This window comes from Mytilus californianus, unplaced genomic scaffold (genome assembly GCF_021869535.1).
Source record: "Mytilus californianus isolate M0D057914Y unplaced genomic scaffold, xbMytCali1.0.p SCAF_8, whole genome shotgun sequence".
Lineage (NCBI taxonomy): Eukaryota > Metazoa > Mollusca > Bivalvia > Mytilida > Mytilidae > Mytilus > Mytilus californianus.
This window is the reverse complement of record NW_026262734.1, coordinates 42,941,897-42,954,529: the sequence shown is the minus strand read 5'-3', so window position 1 is coordinate 42,954,529 and position 12,633 is coordinate 42,941,897. Positions and strand designations below refer to the sequence as shown.

Sequence of the window (12,633 nt, the reverse complement as noted above, 5' to 3'; positions counted from 1 at the left end):
AGTTCTAATCATCACCCCTTTGTTGATCATTAAATGCGTTTTTTTACGGTTCCCAAATACTGTTGTTTGAGTAATCATTTTTCTAAAGATGTTTATTAATTAATTGATTAGATTATTGCCAGTTCTCTTAATTGGTACAAGTAGTAAATGAGCTATTAATTATGGTATAAAATTCCTGGAACTATTATCTTGTCCTAGCCTAGGCTAGGTAATAATGTTAAGGGTTTTACGTCCATAGGATAACGACACAACAATTCATAAAATGGGTATAATTTTGTGTTTCCATTTTGTAGATGTTTTTTTTCCGAGCGAGTACTCGAGTATCGCTCGGTAAATCCAACGAGTACTCGATTAGTAAATCTTTACCGAGTTGACATCCCTAGAATGAATATGTTCAGCATGTACGTTTTATGTAATTTGGATCATTTGGCAATTATCTTGCAATTAAGAATTCTCTTAATATTGCATTAATGTTGAAAAGGAAACTTTTTAATATAAAAAGGAGGTGTATAGACAATTTCATACGAAACATAAACTTACTGTCCTAACAACACGCACCCAAATCCACAAAAGACATCTCGTGCACTATATTTTATGAACATGATGAAATAAAAATAAAGTTTTATCAAATTATACCATCATTGTTACAATAGTGACAAACTTTTTCCTCTTCTATATGTACACTGTCTACCTACTTTGTAACACACTTGGAAAGTAAGGACTTTAGAAAATGTATATACCATGTTCGCAAACATTCAAATATTCCCTGTTAAAAGACATGCAATACAATTTCGAAAGTAATTATACAATGTGATGTATGTTTACACAGTTTTGACTGCTGGATCTCAATTATTGTCACATTAACTAATCTGTTTGGTTTGCTTATAAAACCAGGTTTAATCCAGCGTTTTGTTCGGAAAATGCCTGTACCAAGTCGGGAATATGGCAGTTGTTTTTGACTTGGTTATAAAACAATACATTACAAGTACCTTAATTGCAGTTCACTTGTTAACCTACTATTAATACAATAATTCTTCCTCATATGTAATGATAACATGTGATCATATTTTAAAGTATCCTAATAGTGAATTTATAGAAATTAGAAGAAATGCCAATAGTAAGCTTTGTGTTTGTGTCGGTTTTAATCATAAGCTATTCATTGTATGGAGTGAAGGGAAGCAATGTCTGTTTGGATCGCACGGGGTATGGCATACATGTTTTATATAAATGCATTCATTAAACAAACTTCACAATATCTTTTAAATATATGTGTCTTATAATTAACTTAACTTACTTTTTGAATATCTTAATTGTCTTTGTTTTATAACTAAAATGGCTTACATAGCTTTAATTTGATCCCATATGTATATACTAGTATACATTCTCATTGTGTTAACAGTTTTCTAAACGGATATAAGTTTGGAGGATCTCAAAACAATTCATATGCATATTCAGTAATACGATGTGTATGAATAATGCATGCTGTCCTATTTGATAATATAAGTACCAAAAATAACATTTGTACATTTTAATGTCAAAATGTGTCATTTTTCAAAGCTCAGAGAGAATTATAATGTATAAATACTTCGAGAATATGTATGATTGTCAATGCGACGACTATCCAGCAGAGTGAATGTATAGATATAAGCAACTATAGATTACCATGAATTCTTCAAAAAAGAGCAGAACTGAAAGCTAGCTCAAGTCATATTACAACTAATAAATAAATCATGTTCTAGTCGCTTTCACTATGGTAGAGTTAACGTTCATTGGCTAGCATGTGGCAAGTAGGAGTAAATCATTAGAATGATGTATCAGTTTAAAGTGAAATTTATCTGCGATCGCGATCTTTACTGAATGTTCCTGAAAAATCAAGTAAACGATCAATTGCTACAAAATTTTGAATAATAATTTCTTTGAAATTGTGGTTGAGAACATACTTCAAATAAGCATGATCACGCCGTTACTGAATTTAGAAAATGGGACAAGCATTTAAAATTAATTTTGTTCAACCTTGACCTATATAGCTTCAAAACATTTGGGAAACGATAGATCTGTGATCCATTTGTAGAACAATAGATACTCGGTTAGCGGATGCATATTTTTGAAATCATTGTACTTTTAATGTCTCCATATTTCCTGTCTATTATTCGTGATTTAACCATTGACGTCGGCACCAATATTAGTATTGTTATATCTATTTGCGGAATACAGTTCATGTCCGTATACCGAAACCACAACATGCACAAGGGTGACTGAGCTGTAGAATTTTGGTCACCTTAGTCTTATTCCAACCGATAGTTTAACCTATGCCAAAGTGGGTCATCCGTTTGGCTCTGCGAGATGTATAAATTCACAACCACGTCCAGTCAGAATGTGGATTTCAAATCTGATGACTCATGTTGAAAGAACGCCACACACTCTTCACGTTAAGAAAACCCTTGAAAAACATTTTTGAGGGGTTCGTCGGTGGCAAAATTTCTACCCCGAACAAACATTCTATTGTCTTCAAGTGGTAGTCCAAATTTCCCGCTCTTCACCCTTGTCGTCCCGTCTGTTATAATTGTTAATAGTTTCTCCTCCTAAATATGTATGAAATAATCGCCATTGGAAGTTAAACAAGCAACATTCAATCGATCAATCCTTATACTGAAAATTAGTTTACCGCACATTTATGTTGTTCAATGTCATAACACTGAATTAATCCTTTATATGTAGCATTGCTACCGAGTAATGAGACTGAATACAAGTAAGCTTTCCTTTGTTGATTGATTAATTGGTTCCTTCTCAACATCTTGCATATTCAGGACTATAAAATATTGACACGACAACAGGGAGATTATGCAAAGTCGAATTTGTTACGGGTGGGACATTCTGACTTACACTAGAAATGAGGGTATGTTGGATAAGACGATTTTTGTCGAGCCTTCGACTTTTGTCGAAAAAGCGAGACATAGCGATCCTACATTCCGTCGGCGTCGGCGCCGTCGTCGTCGTCGTTGTCGTCGGCGGCGTCCACAAATATTCACTCTGTGGTTAAAGTTTTTGAAATTTTAATAACTTTCTAAAACTATCCTGGATTTCTACCAAACTTGGACAGAAGCTTGTTTATGATCATAAGATTATATTCAAAAGTAAATTTTGTAAAAAAAAAAATCTATTTTTTCCGTATTTTACTTATAAATGGACTTAGTTTTTCTGCCAGTTAACATTACATTCACTCTGTGGTTAAAGTTTTTGAAATTTTAATAACTTTCTTAAACTATCCTGGATTTGTACCACACTTGGAAAGAAGCTTGTTTATGATCATAAGATAGTATCCAGAAGTAAATTTTGTAAAAAAAAAATCCATTTTTTCCGTATTTTACTTATAAATGGACTTAGTTTTTCTGCCAGTTAACATTACATTCACTCTGTAGTTAAATTTTTTAAAATTTTAACAACTTTCTTAAACTATCCTGGATTTGTACAACACTTGGACAGAAGCTTGTTCATGATCAAAAGCTAGTATTTAGAAGGAAATTTTGATAAAATTTTGTTCCATTTTTTCCGTATTTTACTTATAATTGGACTTAGTTTTTCTTCCAGTCAACATTACATACAGTCTGCAGTTTAAGTTTTTAAAACATTTATTAGATTCATAAATTATCCTGGATTTTTACCAAACTTGGACAGAAGCTACTTACAATCAAAAGATAGTATAGAGAGGAATATTTTTATTAATTTTTTTCCTCATTTTTGTTGAGCCTGCGATTAACAGCAAAAGTAGGCGAGACACTGGGTTCCGCGGAACCCTTACGAATTTTTGCTTTTCAACAGTGTTTCTACGGTACACACTAAAAATTGTTGCATGGCCGGATTTTAAGCATACACGAAGCGTAGCACTCTCATTTCACGAAGCTTTGGATTTCAATTCTTTATTACAAACCGAAGTAGCTGCGTATCATATATTTCAACGGACATCTTGCTTAAGCATTAGTTGAATTTTCGGAACCCACCGTGCGAACCTTTTTGAGTAGTAAATGTCGTTAAACACCCCGTAGAAGAGGTAAACGTAGGGAGGGAGAAGTCCAGTGATTATATCTATACCTTAACCAACCCTTGGGATGTTTACCTTGTTGAAGTTTTGCTATTGCTGACATTAGATATATTAATTAAGAAAGCTTTACCGACTCTTAAACACAACTCTCAATAAATAAAACTCATCAAAGATACAAGGCACATAATTTTGTACGCCAGACGCGAGTTTCATCTACAAAAGACTCATCAGTGAAGCTCAAATAAAAAAAGTTAAAAGGCCAACTAAAGTACGAAGTCGAAGAGTATTGAGGGCCCTAAATTCCGAAACATTTTGTCCAATACAACTATGGTCATCTTCCTGGAGTAGAAAATCCGTCGAATTTCAAACATTTCAAAGTTTTATAAACCGTTTGTTTATAAATATGACAATATCAATGATAATTCGTGGCAACACAGAAGTGCTGACTACTGTGCTGATGATACTCCTCGGGTAGAAAATCCTTAGAATTTCTAACAATTCAAAGTTTTGTAACGCGTGTCCGAGATATACCACATGAATTCAGTTTATATATGTATACACACAATCATGCAATCAATCTTTAGCTGTTAAACCAAACATATGTGTATATTATGTCACTATTTAAATCCTTATGGAAAAGAGTGTTCTAAAATCGATACAAGAATAAATTTGTGTGCATGGTTAAGTAATAAGTTTTCTGTTAAATATTAAATTTCACGATATCCATTTTCAGAAAATCTATTTGCTGTTTCAATTATGAAGAAATTAATGGTGAATGTGTTGGTAATTGTATTGATTTTTATGAATTAAAACGCAAACTAAAATTGTTTTTTTTTTCACGCTTAAAGAAAGAAATTTTTTCACTACAAAGGATTTTCTATATTTTTGAAGATGTGTTGTCAGTTGATTATTTAGTTTTTATCAAAAGTAGCATTTTCAATTACATAACGACTACGTGTATGGTTTACCTGTAAAAGAGACAATATCAGAAAAACTATCAAACTTTTTTTTCAAAAATGAAATGAGTTTATTAAAAAAACTAAGGAAGAAAACAATGATCAAACAGATCCATAACATGCAAAAATCAACCAGAGAGACAACAGGATTAGCAAGAGAAATAGACGAAAACCCAAAAAATGTCATCAAAAATAACTCAGAAAACCCAGATTGAACACACGAAAAAAAAAACGATCATCAAAACACAAAAAAACAAAAAACGTGAGTTAACTCCCAGGCTCTCCAGAAGGATCAGCATTTCCTGTTCCATTAATGACATGCGTCTATTGTCCCCCCCCATTTGTTTCTTCCTACATTTCCTCATAAGACATTAACATATCAAAAACCTTTGGTACACGCTAATTATGTTGGCACATGAAAATTCTATCAAAACATGAACGAATGTAATATATGGAATGAAGTAAAAATATCAGACACAAAAAATATAAAAGAGCCGTGTCGATAGACATTGAGAAAAAAATTCACACACAACTTAAACACAATGAATTCAAGCCCCTTTAAATATTGAAATTATATAGTTAACAACACTATATGTACTTATGTGTTATAAAAGATTCATGGAAAAAAATCCAGATGACTCAATGAAAATTTTAGTATTTAATATGAAAGCATGGAGATTATTTAATGAAATAATTATTCATAGATTTATTTCAGAGTGTAAACGAGGTTCGACTTCATGGGACGGAGGCTCTTGTCTGCCATGTAAGGACAATATATATGGCATCAAATGTCTCAAAACTTGTAGTTGCAACTATCATCAGAGGTAAGACAAAAAGTAACTGTCTGTGTAAAGTTCATGCGGTTTTATGCTGTTTTAAAGTCTCAAACAGTCAATAATTTGGAATACAAAATGTTATTGACACAACAATGGGATAAGAAAAACAGTATTTTATTCCACACGGACGACTTTTAGGAAAACTCATTGGCGAATGGGGTTAAAAGTTTTTATTTTCTTTTACTTATTTTATTCGTTTTTTGCAAACAGCTAGTTCCTTGAAAAAAATATTTACATATTTATAAAAATTCACACTTGAAATGTTCGTATCAATTGACAGATGTGACCCTGTTATTGGATGTGTGACTTCAACGGTGACATCTGAGAGCAGCACAACAGTTACTGGTAAATTGCATATTGTAATTTTGTTCTTTTTTTTAAATCATTTTGACACACCTTAATCATTTGTCGTCTTTTATAAACTGTTAATTGTCTGGTCGTATTATGTTGTCGTATGGCATTTGGCGTTTTCTGTCTTCCAACGGCTTAATATTATAGTTAGTATATTTGATGAACTTTTATCGGTTTTCAACTCCCTTTGGTTTCTTTCATTTTGTATGTAACATTTGTTTAATTATAAGATAAGACAACCAATACACAGTTATGCTTAAGCTTTATTTTGGAGACAATCTTATGAGTTTCTGGTTGCTTTTTAAGTTTTGATGCCTAACGATTTCCAATATTAATTTCTTTGAATAAATGAAATGCGCATATGGTACATCAAATCAAATTAGTTAAGTTATAATGTCGTATATTATCACAATAATCTAAATGTATAACATTTCATTTTAAGCAATTAAGTAATGTTATTTTTAATCTTTATCTTATAATATGTATACAATACTGTGGATTCATTATTATTCGTTGGATACCAGTTTTAGTGGATTTCGTGGTTACCCAGAACCACGAATTGCAATGTCCAACGAATTATAAATTTTCTATTGGAATTTATGCAGACTTTGAAAAAAAACAACGAAATTAAATATCCACGAAAATGAAAGTTTTTCTCAATCCACGAAAATTGGTATCCACGACAATAAATGAATCCACAGTATTCAATTAAAGTGGGATTGGAAAAATAAACATTTATGATATAAGTTTTCACTAACTTAAAGTTTAAATAACGAAAACGTACAAAGACACCTTTTGATGTTTAATCTCTTAAAATTGGCTTTTATCAGAACATTTTTTTTCACATATAAATCTCAAAAGAAACTATTATTTATAACTGGAAAAATTATTAAAAAAAACTGCTGGGTTAACTTAATTGTAAAATCAAACCATCACCACATTGCAATTGAAATTTGAAGTCTATATCAAAGTAACTAATATGTTGACACAATTTGGATAAAAAGTAGATACTAATGAATAAATGTTCGTTTTCTTCATGCAGAATCAGACGAAACAGAAACTAATGCGAATCATTTTACTATTACAACCCTGTCACATAGTGATAAAGTCAGTGGTAAGTTTATGAGAACGTTAGATATATCTATTTTCGCAATTGCATTGCTGAATTTTGAATTATAATTTTCAAACTACCTATCTTACCAATCAATTAGACTACGCCTTTCTTTTGTGTTTTACTTCATTGTTTTGTTTAATTTCACGATCTTTAAAAGAATGTACATATATTTTGCATACAAAACTACACTCATAAAATTTCTAAAACGGAAGTCGTAATTAATAAAAAAAAAACCATAGAAGTATATATTCAATAATAACTTTAATTTGTATGGAGACACCATAAATCTGTGAGACTGTTTTTTTTTCTTTTTTATTTTGTTTGCGTCAGTTTTCAACCAAAAGCAATGATCATGTGTTGTTCGTTGCTGTTTGTCTTTGTTAATCTTTTCTCAGAAGGGCTTTTTTTTGTGGTTTGCCTAGTATGTTGTCCTGTCAAATATTTTGCGTTATTCCTGGTATCTATTTGATGTATTTCTTATACTCCGTCCATGTTAAAACGGTATGTTTCTTCAAAAATAGATTGTTTTTCTCAATTATGAATGACATTTCCCTTGATATCGTGTACCTCTTTTTAGATTGCACGAAGAGAAAGAAAATCACTTAAAACAGAAATAAATACTAAATCAGTAAAAAAACATCTGACGATATTCGAACAATCTGATCAAAAAGGTTTGGATGCCATAGTACAAAAGTAATTGCAGTTTGATGTAAAAATTATAAATTCTCTCAAAATCTCAGTTTAAGTGTCATTGAAATTTAAAAAGTGATGTACAGTTCAGACCGGTGAACGTAACTCATTGTCACGAGGAAAGAAAATGAGTTTGATAAAACACAAATTTCGAGCAACATTAAAAATTGACCTTGATCGAATATTAATCAATCATTTATATAAGTTCTCATCTCTCGTAGAACTGATGTTGCTTTTAGCAGGCATTTTTCCAATTTGAACAAAGACTTAATAATATTCATGCAATCTTCCCATGTTTTAACGTTGCAGGACCAGTACAAACAGAAACTTATTCAGTGCAGATAACTGTAGATACCACGCCTCACAACGGTGACGAAAATAGTAAGTTCATTTTGTGGAAAGCTTAAATGTTTCAAATTTTCAAAACACACACATAATTGTCATAATTGTGATAAACTTTCTGATATCTTTATTGTGTATTTGAACCATTGTATTTCTCACATGTTTCAATGAATAGTCCATTTTTTTGATTCAGCCATTAATGGCGGCGTTTCGGGTATCGGAATATTTTCCAGGTGTTACCCGTAGCCAAATAATACATTTATAAACTTAATGTAGCTACGGGATAAACTTCGTAAAGGAGAAAACACTCCACATACACATTGCAACCAAAAATAACTAATCCCGAGTAATTAGTCTGGTTTCAATAAATGCATATCCAATTTGAACAAAACCTAGCAAATATTCAAAAAAGACATGCAATCTTCCCATGTTTTAACGTTGCAGGACCAGTACAAACAGAAACTTTTTCAGAGCAGATAACTGTAGAAACCACGCCTCACAATGGTGACGAAAATAGTAAGTTCATTTTGTTGAACACTTGAATGTATTAATTTTTCAAAACACACAAATAATTGTCTTAATAGTGATAAACTTTCTGATCTCTTTATTGTGTATTTGAAAACATTTTATTTCTCACGGGTTTAATACCCAAAATAAACAAATACGTTTCAGTAATACCGTTATGCCTGTCATTATATATAGCTCTGTATAATATCTTTTCAGAGATTCTAAGCGGAGGATGGATATTTTCTTTTTCTTTATTTGGTATAATTCTTTTGATTTGTGTACCACATCATGTACGGAAATATATGCGAAAATCGAAACTTCAAATTGATAGGAATAAAGGTGTTGATAAGGATAGAAATACCAATAAAACTATATCCCTTCAGCATCATGAATATATCGAAGTAGACAATGAATACGAGGAAATTGATGACAATTGGCTTGATGAAAGTCTATTTCAATTGAAACGAAAAAATAAATCAGTATCAGTTGAAAGTAAAAGTAGTTCGGACAGATCGTATTTTGAGCCGAAAGATAATGGAAGCTATCTTAATCCATGTTATGTACCAGATGATGAAAGTGAAGGTGGAAAAGGTTCGGGCGATTCGACAGATTATAGTTGTTACGATAGAGACGAATCCATCTATTTGAACCCATACCTGGCATTACAACAACCCAGTGAGATAGATGTGCATGTATATGAACCGAATATAATTGTTCATAAAACAACGGACGAATCTTCTGATTTTGAATCAATCAATAACTTGAAGAGTTATGACATGTCTGCTGGATCCATCAAAATCCAAAATGACATAAATGTATCAACCGCGGCCACTAATAAAGGAAACGAATATATGACAATGCAAATTCGTCATTCACGAGAAGATATACACGTTTCAAAGCGTATGCTGTCATTAGAATTTAGTGATAAATTGTTCAATAAGCGTAAGAGTGAACCTTTGGCATTAAATAAAGCAAAGAGCAAACTCAAGTTTACTCCATATCGTGTCAAAGCATTCCATCTTTCGTATGAAAACTTTTATTCGTCTGAGGTTTTATAGATGGTAAAATTAGAGTTTAGTTGTATAGTTTCACTATTCTACATACCGTACAGTAGATCCGTACAATCTCTTTCAAAACCCGAGGACAACGTTCACACATCGCTTGATACTTAACAGGCGTAACAGGAAGTCGGCATGTACATGATTAATTCCTCAAAATTAAAAAAAAAGTATTGAAGGAGTTCTCTGTTTTACACTGTAGGCCAAAGTGGGACATGTGGAATGGTAATGCACTTCTATGTAATTTGTTTCTTGTTTTAACGTAAACGAAAAATATATGATAGTATAAAAAAATATTCAATTTGATTTGTTCAATAAATATTAGCAAAAACCATCCTCTGTAATGTTCCGATCGTATTAATTTCATGACCAAAATTGTTGTACATGTTGTAGTTTCCTGTCGGTTGTAGATTTAATTTAGACTCAGAATAGATCAAGTAAGGTCGTAGACACGGACAGTCTATAATGACATATTATTGTTATCAAGAGGAACTGACTATAATTTCATCCCCCAAATGTTACACTATAAATATTAGAATGCGAATTTGAATTAAAATGTGAAAGAATAGTGTGTTTAAGAAGATTATTGTATAGATGCTCAGTTGATTGTCACGATGTCTTGAGTTTACATTTGTTTTTAAACATTAATCTTTAAAGGGAAACATGTGTTATGCTACCTCAAAACGTTACAAATGTTACAAGTAGGGACAAGTGCAAAAAAGGTTGTTTACGACCGTCTAGGGAATTGAATTTTATCCAAGCCTGCTATCATTGCTAGTGTGTTAGAACTCATCAAAGATACCAGGTTTGAAAGGACAAGTACACGAATTTTGGAAGGACAAATACATGAATATGTGGAAGGACTAGAATAATATTGATATCTCGATCTTACCTCTGGATCATTGGAATTACAAACTTGATTATAAAGATCGATAAGAGGATTTTTTTGATTGCCAATGAGACACTTCACTTAAGACGAGATGACGTAGACGTTGATTTCGTAATTTTGACAAAATGCAAGCCTACAGAATATTTGTATTCTATTAAACGTTTAAATTTGCAGTTCAACTTTATCGGCGAACACAACTAAATTCTCCGAAAAGAATTATTGTAATTAATCTAATCTGTTAAAATTTTCCGAAGATTTCCTCTTCTTCTTAGTTGACAGATTAGACATCGTACCATGCTAAAAAAAACGCTTTTAAAACACTTGATACTAGTAAGTATGCTGAAACTGCTACAAAGGGCTCAATAAGACAGATATTAGTTACCTTCAAAGTGTAAATACCTGGAGTTATTGCAGAAACATTAAAAAGAGACCATACCGGTGGGTTAACAGGGTAGGCTAAACTTTGTCTGCATGCATCACATGCAATGCGAATCCAGAAAGAATAAAAAGTCACGAGAGGAATACATCTTTTCTTTGAGACGGGTTTGTGGTTACGATTTTGTAAAATTGATAAGGTTTTCTACCTTTAGACATGTTTAACTTAATCATGTTAATTAAATATTAATTATTTTCGGAGACAAATGCAGCCATATTTTTTCATACAAAGAAAAATTTTCAATAGCTGAAACTTTAATAGTACTAGTCGAATTCATACAATTTTTAATACAAATGAAGATAAACTATACCGTAGGTGGTTTGTTTTATTTTGACAATAAAGGACATCAAAACATGTCTTCAGTAAATACAAGGGATTTCCCTGTGAATTGATTAAATATATCTTGATATCGAAGGGAAGTAACCACTTCAAGGAAGTTTCAATAACAAGGAAGGAAAATAAATTATACATGTCATAGCCAAGGTCACTTATTTGATAAAAATAGGATTCAAACGCAGGCAATCAGGTAAGCTATAGATATCTTGGTTTGAAGTCACCTGTTGGGAATGTCCATATAATCGTAACAGATTTGATCACAAAACGAAAAGTACTGTTTCTATTTCTCATTTGAATACTAATAATATAAAATATTTTACACTCGTTTGGCAGTAAAAACACGTCGAATTTTCATTTTTAGAGGCTGACATTTTAACAAATAACAAGCAGTATGGAAATGTTGAAACAAGCATCAAAGTAATTAACAGCAGGATATCTCGATATCCACGATATTAACCGAAGCGTGTACGGCTGTAGGATTATACAGTTCATTTCATTTAAAAGTAGACAAAACGAAACTTAAAATTCTGTAAATTTATATAGATTTTAGTTCCTTTGTTAAGGAATTTTTGTCAACAGCTATTTAAAAGAACTCGTGTATTTTTTATCGCATATAAGTGTAGCAATATTATATATACACAACATTACACTTATATTGATATTTGGCATGTTTGAAGAAACTAAAATTCTGTAAATTTATAAAGTAAAATCACAAAAATGCCGAACTCCGAGAAAAATTCAAAACAGAAAGTCCCTAATCAAATGGCAAAATCAAAAGCTCAAACACATCAAACGAGATGTTAGTTTCTCCGTTGAGTATTTGTCAAGAGCTATTTAAAAAAAACTCGTGTATCACTTTAAAGTGTAGGGCACTGCTGTTGATATTTGACTTTTTATCATTTTAAGGCTAGCAATATTGACCTGATGAGGAGCCTAGGGTTTATTGACATATATAGACAAATACATGGTTTCGTTTTTTAATGTATAACGATCAATTTTTTCCCATATGCTCTGGTTTAAGCCATATTTGACGTCTCTAAAAGAATGTCGCATCCTATATACAAACAAAGACAGACTAC

General features: G+C 31.7%; 2 protein-coding genes across 3 annotated transcripts in view; both read left to right on the top strand.

The window, feature by feature from the left end:
* Positions 1-5,429: 5,429 nt before the first annotated feature.
* On the top strand, positions 5,430-10,461 carry LOC127711799 (uncharacterized). 2 transcript variants are annotated; one of them, XM_052217933.1, is made up of 6 exons: positions 5,430-5,819; positions 6,112-6,176; positions 7,225-7,296; positions 8,296-8,367; positions 8,773-8,844; positions 9,052-10,461. In XM_052217933.1, the coding sequence occupies exons 1-6, from the start codon at positions 5,596-5,598 to the stop codon at positions 9,891-9,893; spliced, it is 1,347 nt and encodes a 448-aa protein (XP_052073893.1). In that variant the 5' UTR covers positions 5,430-5,595; the 3' UTR covers positions 9,894-10,461. The 2 variants fall into 2 exon arrangements, with proteins under 2 accessions (XP_052073893.1, XP_052073895.1); XM_052217935.1 differs by lacking the exon at positions 8,296-8,367.
* Positions 10,462-11,677: 1,216 nt separating this feature from the next.
* LOC127712327 (uncharacterized) overlaps positions 11,678-12,633 on the top strand; it is a 33,889-nt gene continuing 32,933 nt past the window's right edge. Inside the window, exon 1 of the mRNA XM_052218695.1 lies at positions 11,678-11,744. The gene's annotated coding sequence lies outside the window, so the exon portion shown is untranslated. The remainder of the gene's footprint in view (positions 11,745-12,633) is intronic.